At 55.0% G+C, this 25,532-nt stretch overlaps 7 protein-coding genes across 7 annotated transcripts; 3 read left to right on the forward strand and 4 right to left on the reverse strand.

Annotated features, from left to right (window-relative positions):
• Positions 1-380: 380 nt before the first annotated feature.
• Positions 381-1,637, forward strand: CkaCkLH20_05918 (cystathionine gamma-lyase; the record flags this gene model as incomplete). The annotated part of the gene is made up of 1 exon (XM_038888635.1): positions 381-1,637. The coding sequence occupies one exon, from the start codon at positions 381-383 to the stop codon at positions 1,635-1,637; it is 1,257 nt and encodes a 418-aa protein (XP_038745971.1).
• Positions 1,638-2,108: 471 nt separating this feature from the next.
• On the reverse strand, positions 2,109-3,867 carry CkaCkLH20_05919 (uncharacterized protein; the record flags this gene model as incomplete). Its single annotated transcript, XM_038888636.1, has 2 exons — positions 2,109-3,553; positions 3,603-3,867. The coding sequence occupies 2 exons, from the start codon at positions 3,865-3,867 to the stop codon at positions 2,109-2,111; spliced, it is 1,710 nt and encodes a 569-aa protein (XP_038745972.1).
• A 718-nt stretch (positions 3,868-4,585) lies between these two features.
• On the reverse strand, positions 4,586-5,928 carry CkaCkLH20_05920 (arsenical-resistance protein; the record flags this gene model as incomplete). Its single annotated transcript, XM_038888637.1, has 4 exons — positions 4,586-5,221; positions 5,274-5,381; positions 5,436-5,578; positions 5,634-5,928. The coding sequence occupies 4 exons, from the start codon at positions 5,926-5,928 to the stop codon at positions 4,586-4,588; spliced, it is 1,182 nt and encodes a 393-aa protein (XP_038745973.1).
• Positions 5,929-13,124: 7,196 nt separating this feature from the next.
• On the forward strand, positions 13,125-17,249 carry CkaCkLH20_05921 (uncharacterized protein; the record flags this gene model as incomplete). Its single annotated transcript, XM_038888638.1, has 1 exon — positions 13,125-17,249. One exon carries the CDS (start codon positions 13,125-13,127, stop codon positions 17,247-17,249), a length of 4,125 nt encoding a protein of 1,374 aa, XP_038745974.1.
• A 3,418-nt stretch (positions 17,250-20,667) lies between these two features.
• On the reverse strand, positions 20,668-21,825 carry CkaCkLH20_05922 (bnr asp-box repeat domain protein; the record flags this gene model as incomplete). Its single annotated transcript, XM_038888639.1, has 2 exons — positions 20,668-21,064; positions 21,125-21,825. The coding sequence occupies 2 exons, from the start codon at positions 21,823-21,825 to the stop codon at positions 20,668-20,670; spliced, it is 1,098 nt and encodes a 365-aa protein (XP_038745975.1).
• A 1,236-nt stretch (positions 21,826-23,061) lies between these two features.
• Positions 23,062-23,523, reverse strand: CkaCkLH20_05923 (uncharacterized protein; the record flags this gene model as incomplete). Its single annotated transcript, XM_038888640.1, has 1 exon — positions 23,062-23,523. One exon carries the CDS (start codon positions 23,521-23,523, stop codon positions 23,062-23,064), a length of 462 nt encoding a protein of 153 aa, XP_038745976.1.
• Positions 23,524-24,321: 798 nt separating this feature from the next.
• CkaCkLH20_05924 (uncharacterized protein) lies at positions 24,322-25,328 on the forward strand (the record flags this gene model as incomplete). The annotated part of the gene is made up of 2 exons (XM_038888641.1): positions 24,322-24,529; positions 24,583-25,328. The coding sequence occupies 2 exons, from the start codon at positions 24,322-24,324 to the stop codon at positions 25,326-25,328; spliced, it is 954 nt and encodes a 317-aa protein (XP_038745977.1).
• Positions 25,329-25,532: the final 204 nt, after the last annotated feature.

Below are 25,532 nucleotides of genomic sequence, written 5' to 3' on the forward strand. Positions count from 1 at the left end.
AGCGGGGCCATTTCCACCCGTCGTGCGCGAACGAGTCGTCCTCTGATTTTCTATAACATACAAGAAATTCAACGAGACCCCGCGGCGCCGCAAACTCGGTTACCGTCGACTTTATTCGCACAAATCCGCCGAGACTATTTCTTCCCATAATTCTCGGGGATCTTGTTTTCTCTCTCTCTTTTAATCTGATCAAAGAAAGATTCCTCCCAAAACTCTTTCTTTGTTCTAAACAAGAGATTCAACATCCCCCTTACTCCCGGTCCTCCAGGTCGACCCTCGACCCCTCCCCCCACCTTACTTTTTTCCTTCAACAGAACATTACCCCTCCAGGTCTGTCGCAAAAGCAAAACACCACCACAACCACCATCACCGCCGCAATCATGACCGTCCCTGCCGAGCACCCCATCGAGACCCCCCCGAGGGCGCCCTCTCCTGTCCACAACTTCGGCACCCTCGCCGTTCACGCCGGCTCTCCCCACGACCCTGTAACCGGCGCCGTCATCGAGCCCATCTCCCTCTCTACCACATTCGCGCAGACTGCCGTCGGTAAGCCCGTAGGCGTCTACGAGTACTCCCGCTCCAGCAACCCCAACCGCGACAACTTCGAGAAGGCCGTCGCCGCTCTCGAGCACGCGAAATACGCCCTCGCCTTCTCCTCTGGCTCCGCGACCACCGCCGTCGTCCTCCAGTCACTCGCCGCAGGCTCCCACGTCATCTCCGTCTCTGACGTCTACGGCGGCACCCACCGCTACTTCACCCAGGTCGCAAAGGCCCACGGCGTCAAGGTCACCTTCACTCCCGAGATCGAGGTCGACATCTCCGCCCACATCACCCCCGCCACCAAGCTCGTCTGGATCGAGAGCCCCTCCAACCCGACCCTCCGCCTCGTCGACATCCGCGCCGTCGTCACCCAGGCCCACCAGCACGGCATCCAGGTCGTCGTCGACAACACCTTCCTCTCCCCCTACGTCCAGAACCCCCTCGACCACGGCGCCGACATCGTCGTCCACTCCGTCACAAAGTACATCAACGGCCACTCCGACGTCGTCATGGGCGTCGCCGCCTTCAACTCGGACGACCTCAAGGCCCGCCTCGGCTTCCTCCAGAACGCGATCGGCGCCGTCCCCTCCGCCTTCGACTGCTGGCTCGCCCACCGCGGCCTCAAGACGCTTCACCTGCGCGCCCGCCAGGCCACCGTCAACGCCACCGCCGTCGCCGAGGCCCTCGAGGCCGCGACCGACAACGTCATCGCCGTCAACTACCCCGGCCTCGACTCCCACCCCCACCGCGCCATCGCGAAGAAGCAGCACCGCGACGCCATGGGCGGCGGCATGCTCTCCTTCCGCATCAAGGGCGGCCACCCCGCCGCCGAGCGCTTCTGCCAGCTCACGAAGATCTTCACCCTCGCCGAGTCCCTCGGCGGCGTTGAGTCGCTCGTCGAGGTCCCCAGCAGCATGACCCACGCCGGCATCCCCAAGGACCAGCGCGAGGCCGTCGGCGTCTTCGACGACCTCGTCCGCATCAGCTGCGGTATCGAGGACACGGACGACCTGCGCCGCGACGTCCTCAACGCCCTGAAGCAGGCTGTCGCGGAGCAGAACGGCACCAACGGAAAGAACGGCGTTAACGGACACTAGAAGATATCATGGAGCATTTGTTTTGGGATTTTTCTTCTTATATCAACGTTTCTAAGGCGGCATGGATTCATCTAAGATTCTATCATAGCGAGCGAAACCTTGGATGTCGCCGCCGCTGACACAATTTTGGGTGGTGGGCTTTCACGCGGTTTTCTTTTACGACGGGAGATTTGCATCTTTTTTCAGATCATCATCATCATTCATCCAAGGGCCAACACAAAAAAACGGGAAGGGCATAGGGCATTATAAGCAATTGAATTTCTAGAACAGGAGTGGGTATTGTCAATATCCTCACAAAAAAACTCCGAAAAAACGGGACCCATGATATCCTGGCCTACGCTGCCAATACAAAAAACACACTTTTGCGCCGTCTAGAACCTGGTCGAATGAACCTCCTGTCATGTGAATGTTGGTGGCGCATCGCGTCTCAAGCGCCTTGCTTGCCTGTGAACTGCGCAGATGGGCACAGCTTCAATTATCTGCGAAATTCAGGTTAAGGAGATTCTCGGCGAGACCACCACCTTGGCCGCCTGCTCCTCCTCCGCCTCCTCCAGCACCATCATTCCCTCCATCGCCGGGCCCCTCCCCGGGCCCGTCACCGCCGCCTTCCTCCCCGTGATTCATGTGCTCGTTCCGCTGCCGTTGAATCTCGTTCATGCCCTGACACGCCGTTTCCGCGATGTAGTGCAGCTCCTCGAGCGTCCCGCTGTTGCAGTTCGGGAACACCCCGTCGATGCTGCGTTGCCAGCCGCTCGTCGCGTTGCGCACGGCGGTCTGGTACGCGTTGACGTCGTACTCGGCTATCCTCAGCGCGCGCGTCCGCGGCCGCGTCTGGTTCAGCAGGTGGTCGTTGGAGTCGAGCACGGGGAGGAAGCAGACGGGGGTGCCGTCTATCTGCCGCGGCTGGGCGTAGCCGAGGACGACCTCCACGAAGCGCTGGGCGATGGAGCGACCTAAGCCGCAGGGGTCGACGAAGTCGAAGTCCGGCGAGGAGGGGGCGGGGGAAGGGGGCAGGTCGTCCCGGATGTAGAGGTCGTAGCCCAGGAACGAGGCGCGGCATGTTTGGAGCTTGGGGCAGGATTCGCGAATCATCATCGCGATCCAGTCGTCGTCGAGGCCGGGGCGTTGGTTGGGTAGGCCGATCCAGAGGATCTGCTTCGAGTCCTCGTTGAGGTTCTGGCCCTGCTCGGTCTTGAGGTAGACCTCGTTGAGGTAGAGCTCGCACAGCGTGCAGCCGAAGTTGCGGGCGGCGCAGCGGAGGACCTCGGGGGTGACCTCGACGCGCTTGAGCTCGAGGGCCGTGAGGCAGGGCAGGACGATCTGGGGAGGGGGCAGGGCGCGGGCGCGCCACTCGTCGAGGGTCATGTTCCAGGCCTTTGTCTGCTTGAGGCCGCGCGGGGGGCGGTCGTCGTCGGTGCCGGAGAGGCAGAGGGTCTGCAGGACGTCGGCGTTGCGGATGAGGTCCCAGAGGCAGGTGCCGTAGAAGGCGACGCGCGGGGGGTCGACCTCGTGGCGGCGGAAGGAGAGGACGAGGTGCTCGAGCTCGAGGATGGCGCGCATGATGGCCATGACGTCGGAGGGGTTCGTCCAGAGGTCGACGACGGCCTGGTCGGAGACGTTCTCGAGGACGAGGGTCTTGAGGGGGAGGGAGTCCTCGGGGCGTCGGGAGAAGGCGGAGAAGGTGTTTGCGAGGATCATGGTGGCGGCGTTGCAGCGGTGGCCGACGAGCTGGAAGGGGAGGTTGAGGCGGAGGGAGGAGACGAATTGGCAGTTGAAGAGGATCGTTTCGAGGGTTTTTCGGTATTCGATCGTCGTGAAGGAGGCGGGCGACATGCAGTATTCGCGCTGGAGGGTCCGGACGAAGTCTTTCATGGAGGGTATGCGGTCGAAGATGGTGGATAGGAACTCGACTTCCACTGGTGATTGTCAGGTACTATGCGCAAAGTGTTGTCGTCGTTTCCTTACGTTCATCACGGAGGACCATGAGGTCTATGTACATGGACTTGCAGTGGTATCCTATCGTCTGTAGGGCGTCGAAATCGGGCCGCCGCCGTCGGCTCGTCCTGCTTAACCTGCTGAATTCGACGGCGATTGTCTGGCACGCGAACGGTTTGAGGAAGCGGTCGAAGGCTCTGCACACGAGGCGCAGGCCCAGGACGTTATTCCGGGGGCCTACCGAGACGCATTGTTGGAGGATCAAATCGATGAGCTCGCGGGGGAGCGACTCCATTGCCGTGGAATCGCGGGGGGAAGCTCCGGCGAGAGGAGGAGCTGCTTCGACGGTCGGGAAGCCTTCGACGTATCGCAATTGCTGCACGAGCAGCCGAAAGAACGATTGGTGAGCCGGTCACCTACGTGGAAAGCAACGGAGGGTGCTGTCTGGGTCAATCGTCAAGTGGAGTTTCGAGGTTGAAGATGGCCAAGTTCGGAAGGCCGTCCAGTGACGATAGAACTAGCGGTCGGAATCGGGACGGGACTTGTCTGGAACATGGTAGGACACAGTCCGATAGGGAGCTTGGGCTCTGGTGTCACTTCAGCTTGGTGCAACGTGCGCTAAGGCGGAGCAGGGGTTCACCCGTCAGAGGTCCCCGCATCTCGCTTCAGGGTCCTGAAGTTCCAATTTCTCTACAGCTACCTACATTTTTCACACATCCATCATTCTTCAGGAACACCACCATCACTGTCAACTCACTCAACAGACTGAATGACGCTGCCACGTCGTGCGTTTGATTGACAACTAAGTCGCGTATAACCGCAAAAGGCTAAATTACTGATTAGATTTATGCCAGACAACTCATCCCTTCCATGGTTTCTGGACCGTCTAAGCCCGTCGGCTCGGTCTCGCCCGCGAACTCTGCTAGCTGCAGAAACCTTCTGCAGCTCCTGGGCTCATGACACACAGGGACATGTGGTTTGATACCATCGCGCCGTTTCCCCCGCCGGCCAATCTAGTCCTCCCAGCCGTGCCGTTTGGCGAACCACTTCACAAAGTACACCAGACCCAGAAGGACCGGCACCTCGATCAGCGGCCCGACGGTCGTGGCCAGCGCCTCGTCCGAGTCGGGACCGTACGCGGCCACCGCGATGGCGATGGCCAGCTCGAAGTTGTTGCTGGCGGCCGTGAAGGCCTGCGTGCAGGCCAGGCCGTAGCGGAAGCCCAGCTTTCGGGCGACGAGCAGCGTGGCGGAGAAAATGACGGAGAAGTAGACCACCAGCGGCGCGGCCACCCGCACGACGGAGACGATCTGGTGGACCACCTGGGAGCCCTGCGAGGCGAAGAGGACGATGATGGTATAGAGGAGGCCGACGAGGGACCACGGTGCCAAGAAGGGAATGACTTTACTATTGTAGGACTTGAGGCCGATGGTGTAGATGAGAGCGAGGCGAGTGAGAATTGCGGCGCCTAGAGGGATGCCGAGAAAGACGCCTACGGCGGAGGCGACGGTAGAGTATGATATCGAGGAGATGCTATTGTCTTGGCCGATGACGCGGATGAAGAGGAGGGCGACGGGGGCAAAGAGGACGATTTGCAGGAACGAGTTGACGGCGACAAGAATTGCGCAGTAGTTTCCGTCTCCTCTGGCCTAAGAACCTGTCAGCTTTTCGGAGATTTTGAAAGCGGACGATTGCACGAACCAGGCTTGTCCAGATCAACACCATGGCTATACATCTTGCGATCCCGACGAGGATGAGTCCATTACGAAGGCCCTCCTTGTCCGGTAAAAACGCCCATGACAGCGCGAGCTTTGCTCTGGTATCAGCTGCGAGTGTTCACATAGAGGTTTATGCGGTACTTACCATGAACAACGGTGCGATGATCCAGTTGATCACGATGCTGAACCCTAGCTGAACCCAGATTTCTCTCGTGCGGAAGATGTCGTGCAACTTCTCGTATTGTACCTTGCACAGAATCGGATACATCATGACAAGTAATCCGACGGCTGTAGTCGGTCAGATTATGCGCCGCTTTGTGTTCCAGATATGGTTGCAACTTACCTATGGGCACAGAAACCCCAACGAACTTGCCCTGCTGCAACGCAGGTCCTGCGTTGGGAACGAAGTTTCCGAGAAGGATGCCGATCAGCATGGCAAGAAAGATCCATACTGCCAGAAACCGGTCGAGAAGACCGAGTGACTTGAACATCGAGGGTTCGCCGGTCGAGTCAGTCTCGGAAGGTTGTTGTTGCTCGACATCGCGGCCTGCACCGCTTCCGTCTGGCTTCTCGGGAAGAGTTCCGCCGTTCGGAGTCAAGTGTGACTTGGTGCTCGTGCCAGTTGACAGAGCTGACATGATCGATATTATGGTAGAGAATTACGAATTAATTGAACAATTCTTGTTAGATTCGCTCCAAATCAACTTCACTGGCAGTTTGTATTAATGGTGTTCGGGGGACGGCTACAGGTCAACTTGAGGTGGGCGACGGGGAGAAGCCCGCAGATTCTGCGTGACCGGCCAATCAGAGTAAAGGAGTGACATTTCATTCAGAACTCCGCGCCCCAACCACCTGGCAACTTCTGTAGTCCATCTCCAAAGCGCGAAACAGATGAGATAACTCAACCCAACTCTTAGCTTTCTTTCATAGCAGCTCTCAAACCTCAGCCGCTACCCATCTGAAATATGCTGCGCCATTCACTGTTAGGAGATCCCATCTTGGTACGACAACTGGAATCGGATGTTGTGGTGCCGTCAAGCTCTCTCTTTCTTCGGGCCTTCAGTCTTCTACGACGGTATCTTGTTCGCGTACCCTTCAATTCTTCTGTTCATAATGCGAATGAGGCTAGCAGGAGATCCAACCGTTCCATTCGTCTCAATTCGCTGACCCTGAACTTGTCAAATTGACCAGGCCCTACAGCTCCCGCCTCATTCATGCGTTGCTCGAGATGGTTCACCTCAGCTGCGGAAACTCAAGGCAGCGATTCGATGTCGACCTGAAACCGAAATACCCCTTAATCAAGATATATAAACACACTTTTCGCAGGGACTTCCTCTGTCGCGAGAACGAAGACGGAAGAACTATTTCCATAACACGAGTTCCTTGGGCAGCGACATAAAAGGGGATGTCCCTGGAGCGACCAAAGTGACTTGCTCAAACGAGATGGCTAAGCAACAACAAATAAGGCCGACGACTCAAGAATGGGTTTGAACTATGTTGAACGCCCGAGTAATATCTCGTCTGTTCAAGTTGTTTAGATGAGGTGAGATCTTCAGAGGCTGAGTCCAGGAGACTTATGCATGTGCAGTGATCATCGCATCGAGGGTCTCTCCCGTCAACTGTCCTTCTACTCCGGAGAAAAGAGGTCTCCTGTAGCGCCTTGTTTTTCGAGAAAAGACAAACCCGTCACCGTCACCCCGCCAGAAACCTCCGAGTGAAAACGGCAGCGGGACGTGGAAGACCCCTGTTCCAGCGGAGCACTCACCGGGCCACCACCGACGCCCAGCGCGCCAGTGGGTTTTTTGTTCGGGCCGAGACACGCCCCGAAAAATCGCAGCGGCGGGGCTAGGTTCCTCTCGGGACCCACTTTCCCGTCCTTTGCTAAAAATCTCTGCCGCGGAACTCTCTCCTTCGCTTCATCTTTCCTTCACATCACCATCATCTCAGAATCTGGGTGTTGCAATCGCAATACACTTCAAACACTCGCGTGCGACGACGCAAGCTGCTTTGATTACATCTTTGCGACGTTCCGTCATTCCCATATCAGCGCACCGCAAAGCTTGCGACGCGATGACGAGGCGACCGCTGTCATTGCCGCCAAATGAGGATGAGCAATCCCGATTTCCCTCTGCGGCAGTCTCTGCAGCAAACCTCAGCACACTCTCATCTCAGCCGCTCGGCGTCTGCCTTGGAAACGGGCGAATCCAAACATTCGGATTCACTTCCACGGCTGCCTTGCATTGGTTTCGTTTCGGATTGTCGGGCGATACAACGACGTTTTCTGGTCGCCGTCCGGACTGCCAAGTCTGCTCATTTGGTCACCTCGCGAGTGCGATGGGATCTCTGACTCGCCATCACGCAGGATTTGTGACCTGCGCAGCTAACCAAACCATCCCAAACAGCTTGCTCTGACATCATCCCGCATCCTGTCATCTGCGAAGATGGCGGGATGGGGTTTACAACACGGCATTTGTGTGTACAGCAATGGGCTCTCTCTGTGCCATTCTTGCTGAAGGAAACTTTCAACGTGCCAAGATCAAAATCTGCCAATTCATTACCAAACACCTATGTTGCTCTTCTCCTCGATAGCTCTGGTGCATGAAGAACCGGCGACATACTCGCGTGAAGCATGTTCATGATTTGTCGATGATGTTCCCCTTCTCTATGGTGGTTCGTCCGTCTGGACCGAGACAAATTGATACTCGGCCGGGACCTTTCCCCGTGGCAACGCGAATTCTTTCTTCCCATGGGGGGGAATGTCCGAATGACGGCGGCTTGACAGCGTCCAGAGTCAGTCTGACGGAGACAGGAGGCTCAAATGAAGCAACCTCCACACCAATCTGCCCCAGTCCATTCTCCGCCGCCCGGGCTCTCCGGCTCACCGCTCAGCACAACCCCGACTGCTGGAGTTGCGGCCGACAGCATGGGCTGGGGACGGGAGCATGTGCTGTCCGCGTATTGGCCTATCTACTGGCTACTGCCGCAAACAGCCAATCGCGAGATCAGAGATTTTCAGCCGACATCGACATATCAATGATCTGATGTCGAGCATGTCGGTGGGGTGAACCAGCCTCGCTAAACCCGCTTGGCCTCACCTATTGACTCTTGGTGACAGATTCGGGCAGAGAGGCCGCTCCCGATACTTGATTTCTTTTGGGATTGCGAAATGGGCGAACGCGGGCGAAATGACCTGGTACGCCACATTGACCTCCACGAGATTTGGGGCTCACGGACGCTCTCCAATTTCTTCGAAAAACCCGCGCCTTTCCTCTTCGCCTCAGATGGGGTTTCTTATTTCTTTCCGAGTCATATTCCGACCGACTACCACATTGCTTTACCTGTTGAATTAGCTGTCACCCTTTTTCCAGAACGGGTCCCATCACTTGGACAAACGGCGCGAAACTATTCATGGAAAATCACTTCAACCCGGCACCTTGCTCTTGAAAGTTCGACCCCAAGGATCCCCCAAGGAGATCGGGGGAATCGGAGAAGTTGACGGATAGTCGCTGCCGCCAGCAGGACCTGAGAAGGGAAGCCCTGAAAGAAGAAAGAAGCCCATGATGGCATGGCATAAGCCGCGGCGGGGGGTATCACAGCCCGTACAGGTGGGAAACTTATCGAACGAGCTAACGGTTCCCACTCCCGGACAGGGGGGTCGCGTTCAGGTAGGTATGGGCAATTGGATTGTCGAGGATTGCGATGTGCGATTTGACAGCTGACGGAGGAGGCCGGTCGGGCCTGTGTGTCTCTCTCGCCCAAGCCGCTGGGCTGGGTTGCTGATATTGGGAATATTGGCGCCGCACCGCCTGAGAGTGGCTTTCACGCTTCGGACATTGCACAAGACAGCATATATACGCGTTGTGTTCACTTCGACATTGTGCAGAAATATCTATCAGCCGAGACATTCAGCAGTCAATTGTCGCGCCCGGAACAAGGTTTGACACAAAAATGTGCCTGCTGATCGTCAACGGCGGTCGGTATTTGGGAGAGAGTAGCGTCGTCCTGTCGAGCTGAAAGACAGCCAACAAATTTGTCTTCCGGCTCTTGCGTATCGGCGACGCGCCCCGGAAACTGGCAGCAAGCAGCGAGCCAAAGTCGCCGCGTTGAGACGGAAGTGGTGGCGCTTCTCGGTTGACCAGAAGCGGGAACGCGAGCGTTTGGTATAAAACTCGCCGTTGTACACGCTTCAGCATTTGGCGGCACAAAAAGGAGTTGTTTCGGTTCGCGTCGACGGAGGCGGGATTTTCATACAGCCCGGGTCGTCGGAGATGTGGCCCTTCTGGTCAAGGAGAGACACAAAGTGGATGGCGATGGCGATGGGCGCGCCGATGATGAGCCGGACTGAGTGTCTCATCACTATGTATCCTCTTGTCTGGTTCAAGTCGCGTGCATTATCACCACACGTCCGCGCCCCGGTATCGTACAGATTGCAGCTGCAGTCTGCAGATACGGCGCGGTAGATGCAGATGCAGCGGCGACAACAACAACTTCAACAAGCGTCGGCCGAATTAACAGGGCCACCCACACCACTCAGCATTCAACTCTCATCAGTCTCCCTCCCCCCACGCACGCAATCTTCTCTCTCTGTCAGACGACATTGCGACAGCGCTTGACCCCTTCCTCGCCGAGTCGCCGCATTTCCACGAGTCGTGGGTATGCCGTAGCGCACCCTCTGCGTTGTTTAAGAATGTTGGCCCGCCGCGTGCTGGGCCACGGTACCCTGCCGAGTGCCGATGAAGCGAGAGCGGGCGGGTTTATTAACATGCTGTCCGGAAATGGTCGTCGACCGGGTTTGATCTCCCTCAGGCATTCTGCCTTGCTTGACGGTCGAGTTTACCTTCTTTACCGCCTTCCTTCCTTTCTTCCTTCCCTCCCGCGCCTTGCGAGAGAGAGAGAGAGAGAGAGAGTCAGGGACATGGTTTTGCGAGTGTGCCGTATGGGTACGGGTACGGGGACGGGGCGCGAGAAGGACGAGCGTTTGCAGGTGTCAATAACGTCTTATTTTCTCCAATCGCTCGACGACGGTTTGGAGCAACCGGCTGCTAGCTCTCTTTTCGCACAGCTCCTTCAGCCTAAGGATAAAACGAGATTTCGAGAGAGAAACGCCTGCGGCGCCTCACGACGCTAGTCGATGCGCTGGCTTGAGATCAGCGAGACAACGCTCGACCCGACGGTTCAGTCTTAGCCAGGGGTTGAGGCGCCTTTCTCGGGACAGGGCGTTTGGAGGAGGAGAAAGAGGAGGTTGAAGACAAGCCAGCAGCCGCCCGACGGGTAGATCCCCAAGGACCAAGGTTTGACTGACGTGTATGGGAGGGTGGTATGGGGGGGCCAGAATGAGGTGAGAGCGCATCGCCCACGCCTGGTCTCAGGTTCCTTCGATGCGTGCACTGCACCGCACTGCGGTCGGGAACAGGTACCGGAGCCGTGAGCGCGTAGGGAGAGATTCGAATAAAGTTAATTAGATATTCGAGGGCACGAGGGACGACGAGATACATATTCAGGGTCTCGGGTCATCATGGGGCTCCTCCCCCTCACGTTCGCAACAAGTGTATTATCTGAGAGAGGAATGATGTGCGACCGGCTGGCATATTTTGGTATCTCGGCGGCCCTTTGTCTTTGCCAGCTTTACAGTACACCACTCGAACCACTGCAGCACAAGACAATGAATGAAGGGCGGGCGGCGAAGATACAGGCATCTCATTCCCATGCCGGCAGGGCTGTCGTGACCAAGGCAGGATTCCTGTTTCCTTGGCCGGCAGAAAGGAGAGGCGGACCCTCTTTCGTATTAATCCCCGCCGACCTGGGCGATCAACTCGCAGCCCGCCCCTCTCTCCTACAGAGCGCTATCGCGCTAGGGGCTGCCTCTTGTACATGATTACGAGCAGGAGAGGCTGGGAAGTACTCTGTGGTGATTATTGATTTGCAGCAGTGGCTTCTTCGCCTTGCCCTGGACGGGATGGTATCGCGGCGCCGCGGCGTTGGTTCTCGCCATTTGATCAAACGGGCTGGTGGTATTCGTTCGGTGTCACAGTCGCAACATTATGCCAGTCCAGGACTATCCGCGTCTGGGAAAGGTACGGACACAAGAAGAAACGGTGTCTGTGTGTTGTAAGCTGACCATCTGATTATTCTTATTTCCTGGGACGACCAATACCAACCTATCTCATGGTGGCCGCCCGGCGGTCTGGCTCTTGGTGGCCCGGCTAGGGAACCTAAGGTGACTTATTAGATGAGATGTCGAACGGGCGGTTGGTTCTCTTTGCGCTGTTTGAAGACGGGTACGGGCACATGGTAAGGTGAGGTGAGGAGAGGAGAGGAGGAGGTAAGGTACTTTGGCCATGTAGTGAGGTGTCATATCACTTTTGGACTTGGTACCTTCATCTGGAGACGGTTGCTAGTGGAATACCTAATACCTGCACCGACTGACGTATTTTGTGTGTCCGACTCCCTCTTGATTTCTATTATTACTGTCGTCCGTGGACGCCCCCGTACGCCGTCCCCGTCCAACCCGTACCCCCGTCCTGGTATCCCGATTATTCGATCTGCCAGTCTTCCATTGGCCTTCTGTCGTTCGCTACCTTACCTCGTCGCCATTTTTTTTTTGTTGTCGACCTGAACCCGTCACTGCGGTGCTGAGCGAAGAAAGAAAGAGACGAAGCTGTTTGCTGACCCCCTTAACCCCTCTCTCTCAGAGTCTCCTGTTTTCTTGTCTTTGAGACATACTCGATCGAGTCTCAGACCTCACCATTCTTCTACAACAAGCTTCTGTCTCGCCTGGCGACCCGTAGGCGTTTAATTTGCATCATCTTCCGTCCTGTCGCAATACGGCGCGCGTTCCCCGGCCTGAGAGTCGACTGTTCAGAGAGGGTGCCAGTAAGGATAGGAAAGAAAAAAAAGGTGGAGGCTCGTCATAATATCCCAGCTCCGCTATTTTATCGCTCTCTTTGAAACGCTCCAGCTCCAGTCTTGGACAGGGAACCCTCCCCGACCATTCCTCGCAGCTGCACCTTTTCTGCATCTTTCTGTCTGCCTCGACACACCATCCCCGACACCGACACCACAGAACCACCTGGAGCGAAAAGACAGAGCCCTCGAGATAGCCGGGACAGCCCAGACACGGACGGACGAAAGCTGCTGGTTGTCTCGACAGTCGTTCGTTCAGCTGCCTTCCTAAGGCTTCCTTTCGTCGTTCTTTGCTATTCATATCCACAACCCTCCACAGCAGACGAACGAACACCCCCCTTCAAGTCTACAGGCTTCAGCAAGGACGAACTTCAGGCTTGCCTTTTTTTTTTTTCCATTGGCAGTAACGGTATCCAGTTTCCCTCTGCCGGTTCAGAGATACCGACAACACCGCGCCGCAACAACCGCATTCCTACCAAGTACCGTGGTCCTCTCTGGGTTCCTTGGACTGTGCCCACCCCCAGCTCGTCCTTTTTTTCCTTTCCCATGGTCATGTCGGACTGAGGGGGCATTCCAGAAAGCAACCTTACCTCACCTTATCTCGCCTCTCCTACTACTCCGAACCACCTACTGTTACACCTTTACCTTCACCTTACATACCTTACGCACCTCACCTAGGGCAGCAAGCAGACGTCGTGCCACAGTGACACCGAGCATTCCGGCCGCCCTCCCTTACCCTTCTCAGCCATATCTCGACCTAATTCCCAGGCGCATCCGCATGTTCTAGCCGCCCGTTGTCGTCACAGGTCGCCGATAAACAACCCTCCAACCTAGCTGGCCGAGGCACCATCTCAACGAGAACCCCCAAGGCAAGCTGCAGCTGCTATAATCGGGTCGAAGAAGGAAGGAATCGAAAGAAACAACTCCGCGAATGGGAATTGGCCATGAAATGAATGGCCCGACGCTGACGATGGCCCCGGCCGTTGTCGAACCATCCAATGGTTCTTACCTGCACCGAACACACACCTCCGAAGACCGCACGACCGATGCGACAACGACACCAGCACCGACGAACCGGCAGCAAAGGCCGAGCGTGCAGCAGCAAGGCCGCGCTGCATTCGAATTGCCGTCGTTCGACACCATTCCCGACTTCGACACGACACTCTCTTTCGACGTCAAGAGCCCCAAGGAAACCCCGACCACGGCACCGGTAACAGACGAGAAGCAGCCACAGCCACAAACGCAGTCGCAGTCCCAGCCGCAGCCGCAGCCGCAATTGCAGCCGACCAAGGTACGATCCGACCCGGTGAAGCTGTCAAAGGCCCCAAAGGACGATGACAAGGAAAATTCGAGAGATGGGAAGCAAAAGGAAAAAGACGAGAAGCTCTTCAAGAGAGGAAGGAGGGCGTCATTGATGGAGCGGCGGAAGTCATGGCTGCCAGCCTCGCGATCACCTTCGAAAGTTAAAGAGCCGCCTCTGCCCGAAAGACCCAGCACACATGCCGGAGACCACGTGGACTTCGCCGTCACCGCACCTACGCCTGCTGCTGCTTCTGCTCTGCCGTCCGCCCCGCCGGCACCGCTGACGCGACCACCAGAGCTCGAACGCCCCAGGACCATCTCAGCGAGTTTCGCTACCTTTGCGAAGAAGTCATGGATGTCTACCTCGCGCTCCCCCTCTCCGAAGAGGAACCCAGAACCCGTCACACAAGCACAAAAACCCGCGACACGTCCTTCCCGCAGCAGGGCCCCGAGCAACGAAGATTCCGTCAAAGGTGCCGCCGAGCCGCGCAAGAGGCCAGTCTCGCTCCTCGTCGACACGTCAGAGTCTCCCGCGTCACGGAGCACCGACTCGCTGAAGCCCACGTCGCGAACCCTGAACCGCGCGAGCACGTATCTGACCAAGATGAAGCAGCGCCCCACGAGCATGCTCATCAAACTGGGGTCGGGCAGCGATTCCGAGGTTAATCTCTCGGCACCTGCTGTCAACCTGGCGCCGCCCAGCGCCTTACCTGGGAATGATCAGCGCAACAGCACCAGCAGCAATAACAACACTAATAATAACAAGAATACTGAACCAAAAACCCTCTCGAAACCGGCCCCTTCGAAGGCGGCTTCTAAGCCAGCGTCCTTCACCGAGTCTCACACGACTGTGACGGATGAGTCGTGGAGCGAAATGTCGGCTAATAAGGACACAATCTGGTCGGCCTTCAGGTCACTCGACACCGACTATGCAGGCTTCCCCAGCAAGACCATGGCTCAGCGGATGCAGGTGGTCCGAGCCACTCTGCTACCATTTTTGAGGACCTATATGAACCACATCTCCAACAAGGGACTCAACTTCGAGGATGTCGAGCGGAGAGCGACGGTGCTGAACAAATGGTGGGGCGGATTGCTCGACATGCTCGAGGGCCAGGGCGGCCAGTCTCTCCCGGGTGTCGATCGGCCGGTCCTGCTTGAGGCTTTGACGATGCTGATGATGCGATCCGAATGGCGACAAACAACAACATATTTCATGCCCTTGGTCGACCGCTCACCGAACGAGCGCGTTCGACCACGGTCAGGAACTCAGTCTACGGCGGATTCCTCGCTTGCATCGAGCCAAGCCTTCCTCGCCGAGTCCGCCGAGCACAACGTCCGCACCATGTTCGTGAGCAATCTCATGAAGCAAATGCAGATCGTGGTCGATAAGATGTCGCTGCGTCATGCGCCCCTGAGTTTGGTCAATTGGTGCGGTAAGGCCTGCGCCTACGGATTCTTCTTCTGCCCGTCTGTCGCCGAGATCCTGGTTCGCCTTTGGGACTTGCGGCCGGACCTCATTCGAAGAGCGGCTGATGAGTTCGGATTGCCCAAGAAGAACGGCGGCGAAAGCGAGGACATCATGGCTCTCTTCCCGCCTAATCTGGGTGTTCTGGGGTGGCAGTCGCAGAGGTACATCAGCATGCGCTTCAAGGAGAGGGTCAAGCTGTCCGTCATGGCGGCGAGAATTCCGTGGTTCAGCCCCTGGGTGACTAGGTGGCGCGGCGGCGAAACCGATCTCTTCTTCATTTTCTGCAAGTATTTCCACATCCTGTCGGAGGAGTTCATGCCTGAGGGTCTGCCACTGCTTGAGAAGGCACGCTCGCCAGGATTTGTCCTTGTTCAGGCACAGCTCCTGGCTTGTTTGGAATCCACGATCCACAGACAGGCCGAGGTTGACGCGATGATGAACCCGCTTACGGCAGGCGACTCATTTTACGGTGCTGACGCTGCAGCGACCTCGATGAACGTCCCCGCCAATCTGCTGAAGAACATGGCAGAGAACCGTCTCATCGTGTTGCTGAAGGACGTCCTGGGCGAATCACCAGCAATCATCAGCGCCGCGAGAAGGACCTTCGCCGAGGCTTTCCTGTCTGTTATCCGCGCCGCGACCCGTAAGGTATCGTGCTACGACCACAGCGCCGTTTTCACGCTCTGCGATTTCTTGGAGGAGGCCCTGGTCGCCTACGATCAGTTCGACGACATCAGCAACCCGAACATCGCCAAGAGCATCGACTGGCCCTTCTGGCTTGAGGTCTGCAGGAAAATGTTGGTTTCCGACAACGCCATGACCGAGGTTCGCCTTCTGTCCTTCATCTACTCGACATGGGAGACGGTCACCGCGGATCCCCAGAGAAAGAGGGTGCTTTGTCTGGACTGGCTGCTCTCGGAAGAGATCTTTGACACTTACTTCAACCACTGGTGTCCTATGGTGCGCGGCTACTACATGCGCCTCCTGTGCTGGCGGATCTGTCGGGACGCTGGCAGCGCCAACGAAGTCGACGCCGAAATCTTCTTGGCAGCTGCATCCCGACTCAAGACGGTTTGGGCTCACTTTCTCTGGCTGCGCAACACCGCCGACGCAACTGGGAAACTCCCTCCCTCCACATCGCCATGCCTGCCGACGCCAGGAAAGAAGTTTATGATCATCCGCACGGAAGTCAATCTCCCACAGCCGGGCTACTTCAACCAGCCCTTTGATTCGTTCTCCAAGATCTTGAACGGAGAAGGATCCGTGGCAACGCCGCCGCCTGCTGAGACGACCGAAGTTGCCCCTCCAAAGGTTGACAACAGCAAGAAGCGTTGGTCCCTGTTTGGAAAAGTCTTGTCTCTTGGTGGTGCAGGTTCTAGCTCTGACAGCGAGGACAACGAGCCACGCAAGGAGTCGAAGTCATCTCGCGCAAAGGCACGCCAGGGAGGCCCGCCCCTGCCGCCCAAGATCTCAACCTCAGCTGCCTCTACCGTGACCACGTCCTCGGACGGCAGCTCTCCTGGAGGCTCACCCATCTTCATGGAGCAGAAATTCGTCTTCAAGTTTACACTGACATGGCAACCTCCCGCCGTCACTCAGCCTCGCGACCGCATCCTCACCCGCCCGCGCCTTCCTGCCCCAGCACAATCCTGGGTCAGCGCCCGCTCCCGTAGCGGCAGCAATCCCCCGCCCGCCCCCGCTGGTCTCCCGGAGCCGACCCGTCGCGTCTCCGGTGCCAAGCACAAAGGTCTCGTCGACGAAGCCAGGAACGCCAGCCCGGTCTCTCCCACACTCGAGCGTAAGTCCTCAGTCACCGCCGTCTCCTCGACGTCTCTCGTCCGCCGCCTCAGCAACAAGTTCGACTTCGAGGAGAACCCCAAGGCAGAACTGATGACGTTCGACTTCGAAGGCGCGGAGAAATCCTCCGCATCGTCCGTCTCGTCCGGATCTTCCTCCACGGCGTCTTCTCCCGTGGACAGCAAGATCGAGGAGGAGGAGCAGCAGCCACACCAGCCTTTGTCCCCTCCGCCTCAGCAGACGACGCATCAGCCCCCATCACGGATGCAGAGCCGCAGGTCCGGCCCCGAGCCCCTGACCCAGCCTCTGCGTCCTGCGGGCATGTACACCAAGCGCGCCATTTACACCGGCCGCGCGCTGGCCGAATGGAGCATCGTCGTCGCCGAGTGCAACGGCTTCATCGACCGGAGACGCGACGAAGGCGTCCTTGGCCTCAGCGACGTCGAGGTGCCGCTGCTGACCGTCGAGGGTTTCAGAAAGATTGGTTAGACGCCGTCTGATGGGACCTTGAGACGCTGGCGCTTCTGAGGCATACTCTTCCGTTTGAACGGCCAAAAAGCGTTACGACATGGAGGGGCTGGATAGAGAGAACGGCTGGACTCGAGCTACTCCCCCTCCCGCACGAAGACGACTACAGCAAGCAAGCAAAAAGCATTAAAAGTATGGCGTTGGCGGGTATGCCACTTCCACAACCCTGCCGCCCTAGAGAAGGCGGTCTTGTTTTTCTGGGAATCGGTTCTTCTCGCATTATACCATTCCATCATCCGCATCACGAACCGGCCCTTATCCATCTGTTCTTCCCTCTGGGATTCCTGTTCCAACAGGCCGCTTGCCAACCATTGTTCCATTATCGCTTAGAGGACATCATTTTTTCCGACACCAGCAATCTTCTTCGTTGTCAGTATTGTTCCTGATTCCAGACATCATCAAAGTAATGATAGTTTTTTCTTCTTCTTCTCGTCTTTCTCTGTCTGTGTGTGTCCATCTGTAAAAGGCGTTTTTAGGAAACCGGGGAAACGGGGGTTTGATACATCTCTCTCTCTTGAAGAGCGGATTATAACCAAACAAAGTGCGATTGGTTTTCGGTTTTAAAGGCAGGGGGGTTGAAACATTATTTTGGAATTCTGTGTGTCGCGATTACAAACAAATTCATTTTCCTCGCCATTCATTGTTATTATTTGAGAAAGTCGGGGAACACGGGACGGCTTTTCTGTGTGTCAAGTGTGTCTGCGTGAACTATGTGTGTGGGTTCTGTTTTGGAAGGATATATCCAGATACAATAGAGGAATTGACCCCCTTTTGAGCACATACGTATGAAAGTGTCCCGTGATTATGCTTGTGGAATGAGTTATGGATGGTGATAGATGACGGCGTGGTGAGATGGGTGGTGATTTGCGGCGAGGCGAGGGAGATGAATGCTGGACTTGTGGTACTGGGTCGAAGTCTTCGTGCTCTGAGATACGGGATGAGGCTCCATCATGGAACACCGCAGGACAGGAAGAGCTGATGAAGCCGGCTACGATATATACCCCACAGGTAACCGATCGGCCTCGACTCGTTTCCTCCTGAGAGTCATTGAGGGCCGTTTGAGGAAGGAACACACGTGCCGGTATCCTTAACTTCGACACGGGGGTAGGCGGATATCCTCTGCCGCTCATCTCTCTGCTAGGCTCTGAGGATATAAAAGTCTATGCAGGTTCTGTGCTGTGAATGGTGCGCAGCGCCTAGGGGGATTGCGGTGAGAGGTTGGAATAGTTCTGATCTCATCTTGTCGCTCTCTCAGTGTTGGCGGTCGTCGGTCCTGATGATGCCTATGTGGATGGCGTATGTATAGTTCTGGGACCCCTCTTCTGGGCATCGTCTTTGGTGTTTTGCGTGTATTTAGTTTGTGTAATTACACTGGAGACCAAACGTAGGCAAAAGGCTGCCTTGAAGTGATTTGTAACGTTTGTTGATGGCGTTGTGAAGTTGGCCTTCCAACAATGCACGATTGGACGTACTAAGAAGACACCAGACCCCACCAACTGCTTCTGTGTCTTGAGGGGCAGTGGGAAACGTATGTTTCTCTATAATATAGACAGACGGCGGAAGAATTGGGGGCATTTGGCCGGAACAGTAGTTGACCCCCAGCTGTGAGTTCCTATGTAGAAGGTGGAGAGAGATGGGATTGAGGGACATCGTTGCTCTGCCTTGGAAATTCCTTATAAAAGGATGGCATGCAATGTCTTCTGAGCGAGATCTCTACGGCAACAATCAGGAGTTTGGAATCATCCGCGAAGAAGTAAGATGATTGTGAGCTTGCTTGTTCGCATCGCCGGTCGCCATGAGGAATCAGAGACGAGACGCGGTGCGATATTGCGTTTCACCTGAAGCTAGTGAGATGGCTAAGGTAATACACGCAGAGCGGCGAAGATGAAGGGAACTGCAGACGAGTTATTTTCTCGACGTCTTATTTGGCCTCGAGGTGTGCTACTCCTGCGCGGAGACCTCGACGAATGCATGAATTTGGGAATGGTCATATTGAACCTGTTGAAGATAATCGACCAAGTTGGCAACTTTTGATTCTAATAATCTTTAAGCCTGGGCTTTTATCTCTCACATTTTTTGTGGGAAGCGTGGGATCAGATGACATGGTGAGTGGTCATGGATGGTGGCATCGCGGGAGGACTGGTCTGGCTACTTGGTCTCAGGAGATGGTACCGGATACGTATAAAACGTGAGTTGAATGACGAAACGATTATAACTCACCCGGCACAGCAGATTCTGGTCGGGAATCGGATATGCTTTCTCTTCACCCTTTTCTGGTTTGTAGCTTCGATGTTGACATGCCATATAACCGTCAGTATTCGTCGGGCGACGTTGAGGAGAGTTGGGCCGCTAATGGTTTCGAGTTTCTTGGTCCTTCATCTGTGTCACTTTTCGCTCATGCTTTCCAGTGATATTCGTGTGTGGAAGGACGCTGTAAACGCTTGGAATGTGAAGCATTCCGCTGTTGTGGTATATTGGGGCGGGATGTGAATGGCTCTGATGATACAGGGTGGCAACTACATCTGTGCCTACGAACGAAATCATCGGCACTCATCTTGGTTATTCATGTGGAAAAGTAATCAAGATTTATTACTATGCACGCTTTGAAGATCAGAGTAGATGCGTGGCGGTGGCAAGATACAACTTCGCTGAGCATGCTGAATCGCCTAGGGCTTTTGAGAAGGTGCACAAGACATGTCGGGTCATTGTTTCTCTTAACGTCAGACAATAGAGTATGGATCTAACACGAGACTATCTAGCAGTCCTAGTGGGACAAAGTTGAGGCGGTGGCATTAGCTGCCGATCCGATTCGAATCGACGCTCTCATGCCCCATCTCGTCAAACTAACAAAACAGCAACAAAATGATAATACAGCATGGAAATAAACCTAAACCAACGGCGATGACGGCCGTTGAGACTACTCTTACTAGGTACGCACCTAGTTGCCTCTCACCAGAAGCTCCGCCATGTATCAATCAGCTCGTGTGATAAGTGTGTCGATGTTTATGTACTTGAAGATGTCGATTTATGATTAGGTATCATGTTGTTGATCCAAAACATCTTGAGCGCATGGAATATTTATAGTCTCCTCTAGATGGCCTTTTCACCATGCAACATGGCTAGGGCAACACAAGGTCTGAACCCACGACTCTAGGCCCAAGTATTCATGGCAACCTGCCGTTGTAGCTGCGGCCATTAGACCAGTAGACCATTCAAGTCCAAGAAGAATGACGTTCAGTTCAGCACATGAATAATAGAAAGTACAGTTTCAAAGTTGATCAGATTAAACGGAGAGTTCATAACCTCAACCGAACAAAGTATTTGCAGACCGCTTTCGTCAAGTATGTACATCGTAAACCCCTAATCCCTCGCCAAAGATCTAGTTCACCAACTCGTAAAGCTGGCTCACGGCGCCAACACCCTCTCTGGCGTACAGAGCCAAGAAGTGAGTCGAGTCGAGGTTGAAAATGCCGGGCCAGTGGGCTTCGGCCTCGCCCGTGACGACACTGCCGCTCCATGACTTGCCACCATTTGTGCTGGTCACGACCTTCATTTGGCCAAAGTTGTACCCGTTGTTGTTACCCTTGTCATAGTCCTCGTTGGTCATGAAACTCGCCACAAGCGTGCCGCCGACGTTGTAGACTTGAGGTGCACCGGAGAGCTTGCCGTTGGCGGCGGTGTAGAGGCTTCCGCGCTCTCCCCAGGTGTAGCCATCGTCGTGGGAGATGACGTAGTCGACGTTGAAGATTCCGCTGGTTGTGTGTTCAAATACAGCACTGGAAATTGTTAGTTCTTTTCATATTGTTTGATGAGAATGTTTATGGCTGGGGACTTACATCAAGTTACCGTTGTCATCGATGGGCGCAACGCCGACCATGCCGTCGCGGGAGACTCGGTCACCACCGGAAACGGGGACCCAGTTAGACCAAGTCTTACCACCGTCATTGGAGTGCTTCATGAAGTTATCCTGGTCGTTGGCAGCGTTCTCGGCAGAATAGTAGCACTGCAGAGTGCCGTCCCTGGCAAAACGGAGGAAGGGCTCCCACAACCCGTTGACGCCCTTGGGAACATGCTCCTCAACTGTGGAGAGATACTTCCAGTTCCTGCCGTTGTCGTCCGAGTAGGACACGGAGATGCGGAAGTAGGTGTAGTGCAGGTCGGCGCCAGTGCGGTCGTGGTTGCGGTAGGCGTAGAGAAGGCGGCCGCCGGGCAGCTGGATCGGGAACGCGTTGTCCATGTCGTGCTTGGCGACGGGCCCGCGGAAGACCTCGCCGATATGCTCCCACGACTTCGCGCCGTCGGAGGAGTGGATGACACGCATGATCTTGGTGTCGCCCTCCTTCGCAGCGTAGCCTCCGATTAGAGTCCCGTCGTTCATGTGGCTGACGCGGATGTACTGGCCGTTCGGGTCGATGACAACGGGCTCGCCGGCTTTGACGACGCGGCCGGGCTGGCGCTTGTCGAGGGAGACGGGTGTGCTGGCTCCGAGGCCGGCGAGGGCCAGGGTTGCGACGAGAGTCTTTGTGAGGTTGAACATGATGGACGGCGTGATTGCTGTGACTTGGGAGTGAAGAGGCAGTCTGGATAGATCGAGTTGGATTCATCGTCTTCTTAAGTATCGATCTTCATCCTGGCTGCTTATTCGGCGGAGCCTCTGGCATTGATGTCTGTAAGCGCGCGAGCATGGTGACATGGTTGTTTGGCGACAGCCTTGGTGGAGGATCACGGTTATTCCTGTCTAGCCTTCTAATTCGGCTGCCTGACTGTGAAATAGGTAGCGCTCTTTTCGCAGTGGAAACTGGACAGGGACGAAAGATCTTTTTGTTCTGGGTTCGCGCTGGGCTGGGCTCATGTCGCTTGATCCTTCGCCCACATAGCCCCTGGTCGCTGACAGCAGTTGGCACTGCCCTATCTGTGCCTTCGTCTTACCCCCGGTTCTCTGAATTCAAATTCAAGGATAGCAATGCAACTTTACCTTGAAAAGTGACCATAAGCTGATCGAGAACTTCGGATGACCCTTGTCAGAGCCTTCACTGTGGGGAAATCGCAAAGTCCGAAGTTAACCTCATGAGTGCAAGCCAGCTATTTGACGGTGAGGGATATGAATCCCTGGATAACACTTGGGCGAAGTAAGACGGAATGTTTATATATCACTTGATCAGACTGGCCTCGACATGCTTGACAACTGGATATCGAGACTAGACAGCAAGATGGCCTGTATTTGGGATCTACAATGCCTCGAGTGATACAGCTGAACTCCCTTGAGCCTCAAATACAAAAACCATCCTCACACAAGATAGTCTCGTGAGATATTTCCTCCAGCTTTGGGTTAAATATTCATCTTGCTCTGACATGGGCTGAGGAATGGGCCCAGCAATTTGGTTATGCGGCCGGGGGTAGCGGGTTCCTGATGCCGGCTGACGGAAGGATTCTAGGCACCAGCTAATACTCCACGACAAACGACATGGGGTATGGAATTGACGAGTTGAATGAGACAAATGAACATGGGGAAGCTTTGCTTCTGGGAGCAACCTCCGCTCTAGCCATCTTCTTTCTAAACTCACTTCCATCACCCAATGCAAAGTCGGAGGTCACTGCTCGCTATTTGCGTAGAACAGAATTTTTGATGGACGCCAAATCACGTAAGCTCAATGATATATTAGTGAATTGCAAAAAGAATGAGATCGTGATCTTCTATATTTGCGATGGCCTCGTCATGCAGCATACGGAGGTAAGGCCCTCTTGGCAACAAACACTTCCTCAATGTTCTGTTCTACCGTGTAACCTCCACAACAGCAGTGCACTTGATCTCAACAATCATTTCTGGACTGGGGAGCTCTCTTACTCCTATTGTCGTTCGAGCCGGGGCCTCCTCAACATTGGGCCAAATATCGTTCCAGACAGCGTTCATGCCGGAGTAGTGGCTCTTCATGTCCACAAGAAACACTGTGGCGTCGATGACATTTTGGAGCCCGCCTTCGTTCGAAGTGGCGTTTTTGATTACTTCTTCTATGTTTCGGATGATGGCGGATGTTTGGTGTCGTACGTCTAGCTCAACATGGCCGTCGGCGTTGGTTTTGACGCCATCAAAAGTGCCGTCTGTGCGCCTGGAAGAAGTGCCGGAGATGTACAAAGTACGGTAAGTGTTAGATGGCGCAAGACGACCGCGCGGATAGTTGGCGAGGCCTTTGACGGTGCCCGTAGGAAGAATGATCGCGTCACCGTTGCTAGGCATGGTGACTGATCGCCTGGAGTAGAGATATAACTGATTTCCAAACAGAAGGGTGAACTGGTGCCGATTCGGTGATGCGTTTTGTCCGACCGTCAATACTTTCTTTATGAAGAAAGTCTGTATGCTCATTCTCTTTTCTGCAGTTTGAAACGGCCGCACTTATGGTTCCGAGTCAAACAGAGGTCCAACTTCACGGACACGTAAGTCCGGGCCACCAAGCTTCGGGGACGGCTTCCGATAGGCTTATCAGATGCCGATTGCAATTCCATGAAAACTGTTTTGCAAGAATCATATTAATGAACTTGATACTGTCCTGCGCTGATGTTGAGTTGCCTCCTTCGGGATTGTCGTCGATGTTGCCGTCAAATTCTCGGCATCGTATCAACTACGCCGAAAACTTGTCAGTGCGGCGATACCTTCAACGTCGGGCATAATGACCGAACCCAAGGCAGATTACATGTAGCTAAAGTCTCGCTTATCTTCTCACGCCGTTCATTATGACACCTGAAGATAGACCAGAGTGCGGCATCGGCCAAAATCTAAGGGAAAGCCGGTTTCTGAGTTCGAGTCATTCGAGCACGCCATGGTCCAGTGCAGGCATTGCCAACTCATATAACGCTACAATCAGCCGACTACGAGACATGATCTCTTTCGACCTATTGCTCTCTAAACACTCCACCACTCATGGCGAATCTAGCGACATGTTCTCCCCTAACCAGGGAATCGGTTTTTGAGGCCCATAAGCTCATAAAGTCTCACATTCACCACACGCCTGTGCTGACAAACAAGACCCTCAGCAAAATGGCATCTACTCCTAGAAGCTCCTCATCAGTTGGAAATCGTAAGCCCGCACAGCCAATCATCAGGCTCCGGTTCAAGTGCGAGAATATGCAGCGAATTGGAGCTTTCAAGGCCAGAGGGGCATTCCACGCAATCGAAAGACTGAAACAGGAGCCGGGGTGGCTGGAGAACGATGGGAAGCGCAAAGGAGTAGTTGGATTCAGCGCAGGTAAACAGTTCTACTTACACAACGGAGAGGCCGAAGTTAACATCTATACAAAGGCAACCACGCCCAGGCTCTAGCACTAGCTGCGAAGGAGAATGGCATAACGGCTCACATCGTCATGCCGAGCACTACCAGACCATACAAAATCGATGCCACCAAGGGCTACGGCGCCAACGTTGTCGTTTGTGGCCCCAAAGATCGCGAAGCTGTGGCTGCTCAGATCGTCAATGAGACAGGAGCCCGCCTGATTCCGCCTTTCAATCATCCAGATGTGATTCTCGGACAAGCCACCGTTGGCTTGGAGATGCAGGACCAAGTCCAGAATCTCGACGCCATCATTGCGCCTTGCAGCGGTGGTGGTCTTCTCTCTGGCGTTGCTCTCAGTTGCGAAGGGACTGGTGTCAAGGTCTTTGGCGCGGAGCCCGAATTTGAAGGAGCCGATGATGGGCGACGGGGCTATTACTCGGGGAACAGAGTTACAGAGGTCAACACGCGTACGATTGCCGACGGTCTCATTGGGGTTGTCGGGCAAATGCCCTGGGAGATCATATACGAAAGGAGGTTGGTCAGCGGGATGTTTGCGGTTTCTGAGGTGGAGATTCTGGAGGCTACTAAGCTTATTCTAGAGAGATTGAAGGTTGTGGTCGAGCCAGCTGCAGCAGTACCGTTAGCTGTCGCTTTATTTAATGAAGAGTTTCGGAGTCTGGTCGAGAAAGAGGCCGGCGAGAAAGGTTGGGATTTGGGGCTAGTACTGAGTGGAGGCAATGTTGGAGTTGAAGGGTTGGCAAAGCTATTCTCTTAGAGACTTTCGCTGATTGAGTGAATTCGGCATAGAGATTGAGTGAGACATTGATCAAGGACAGAACCTACACAAAGATGCCGTATGACTCGATGTACTTGGCGATATAACACACAGTTGATTTATAATTAATTGATGATTAAGTGATCCGCATTTCTTTGAACTTGCAGATGATTTTCTCCGCACAAATCATCGTCGACTGTGCCA

The sequence above is a fragment of the Colletotrichum karsti genome (assembly GCF_011947395.1).
Source record: "Colletotrichum karsti strain CkLH20 chromosome Unknown Scaffold17, whole genome shotgun sequence".
NCBI lineage: Eukaryota > Fungi > Ascomycota > Sordariomycetes > Glomerellales > Glomerellaceae > Colletotrichum > Colletotrichum karsti.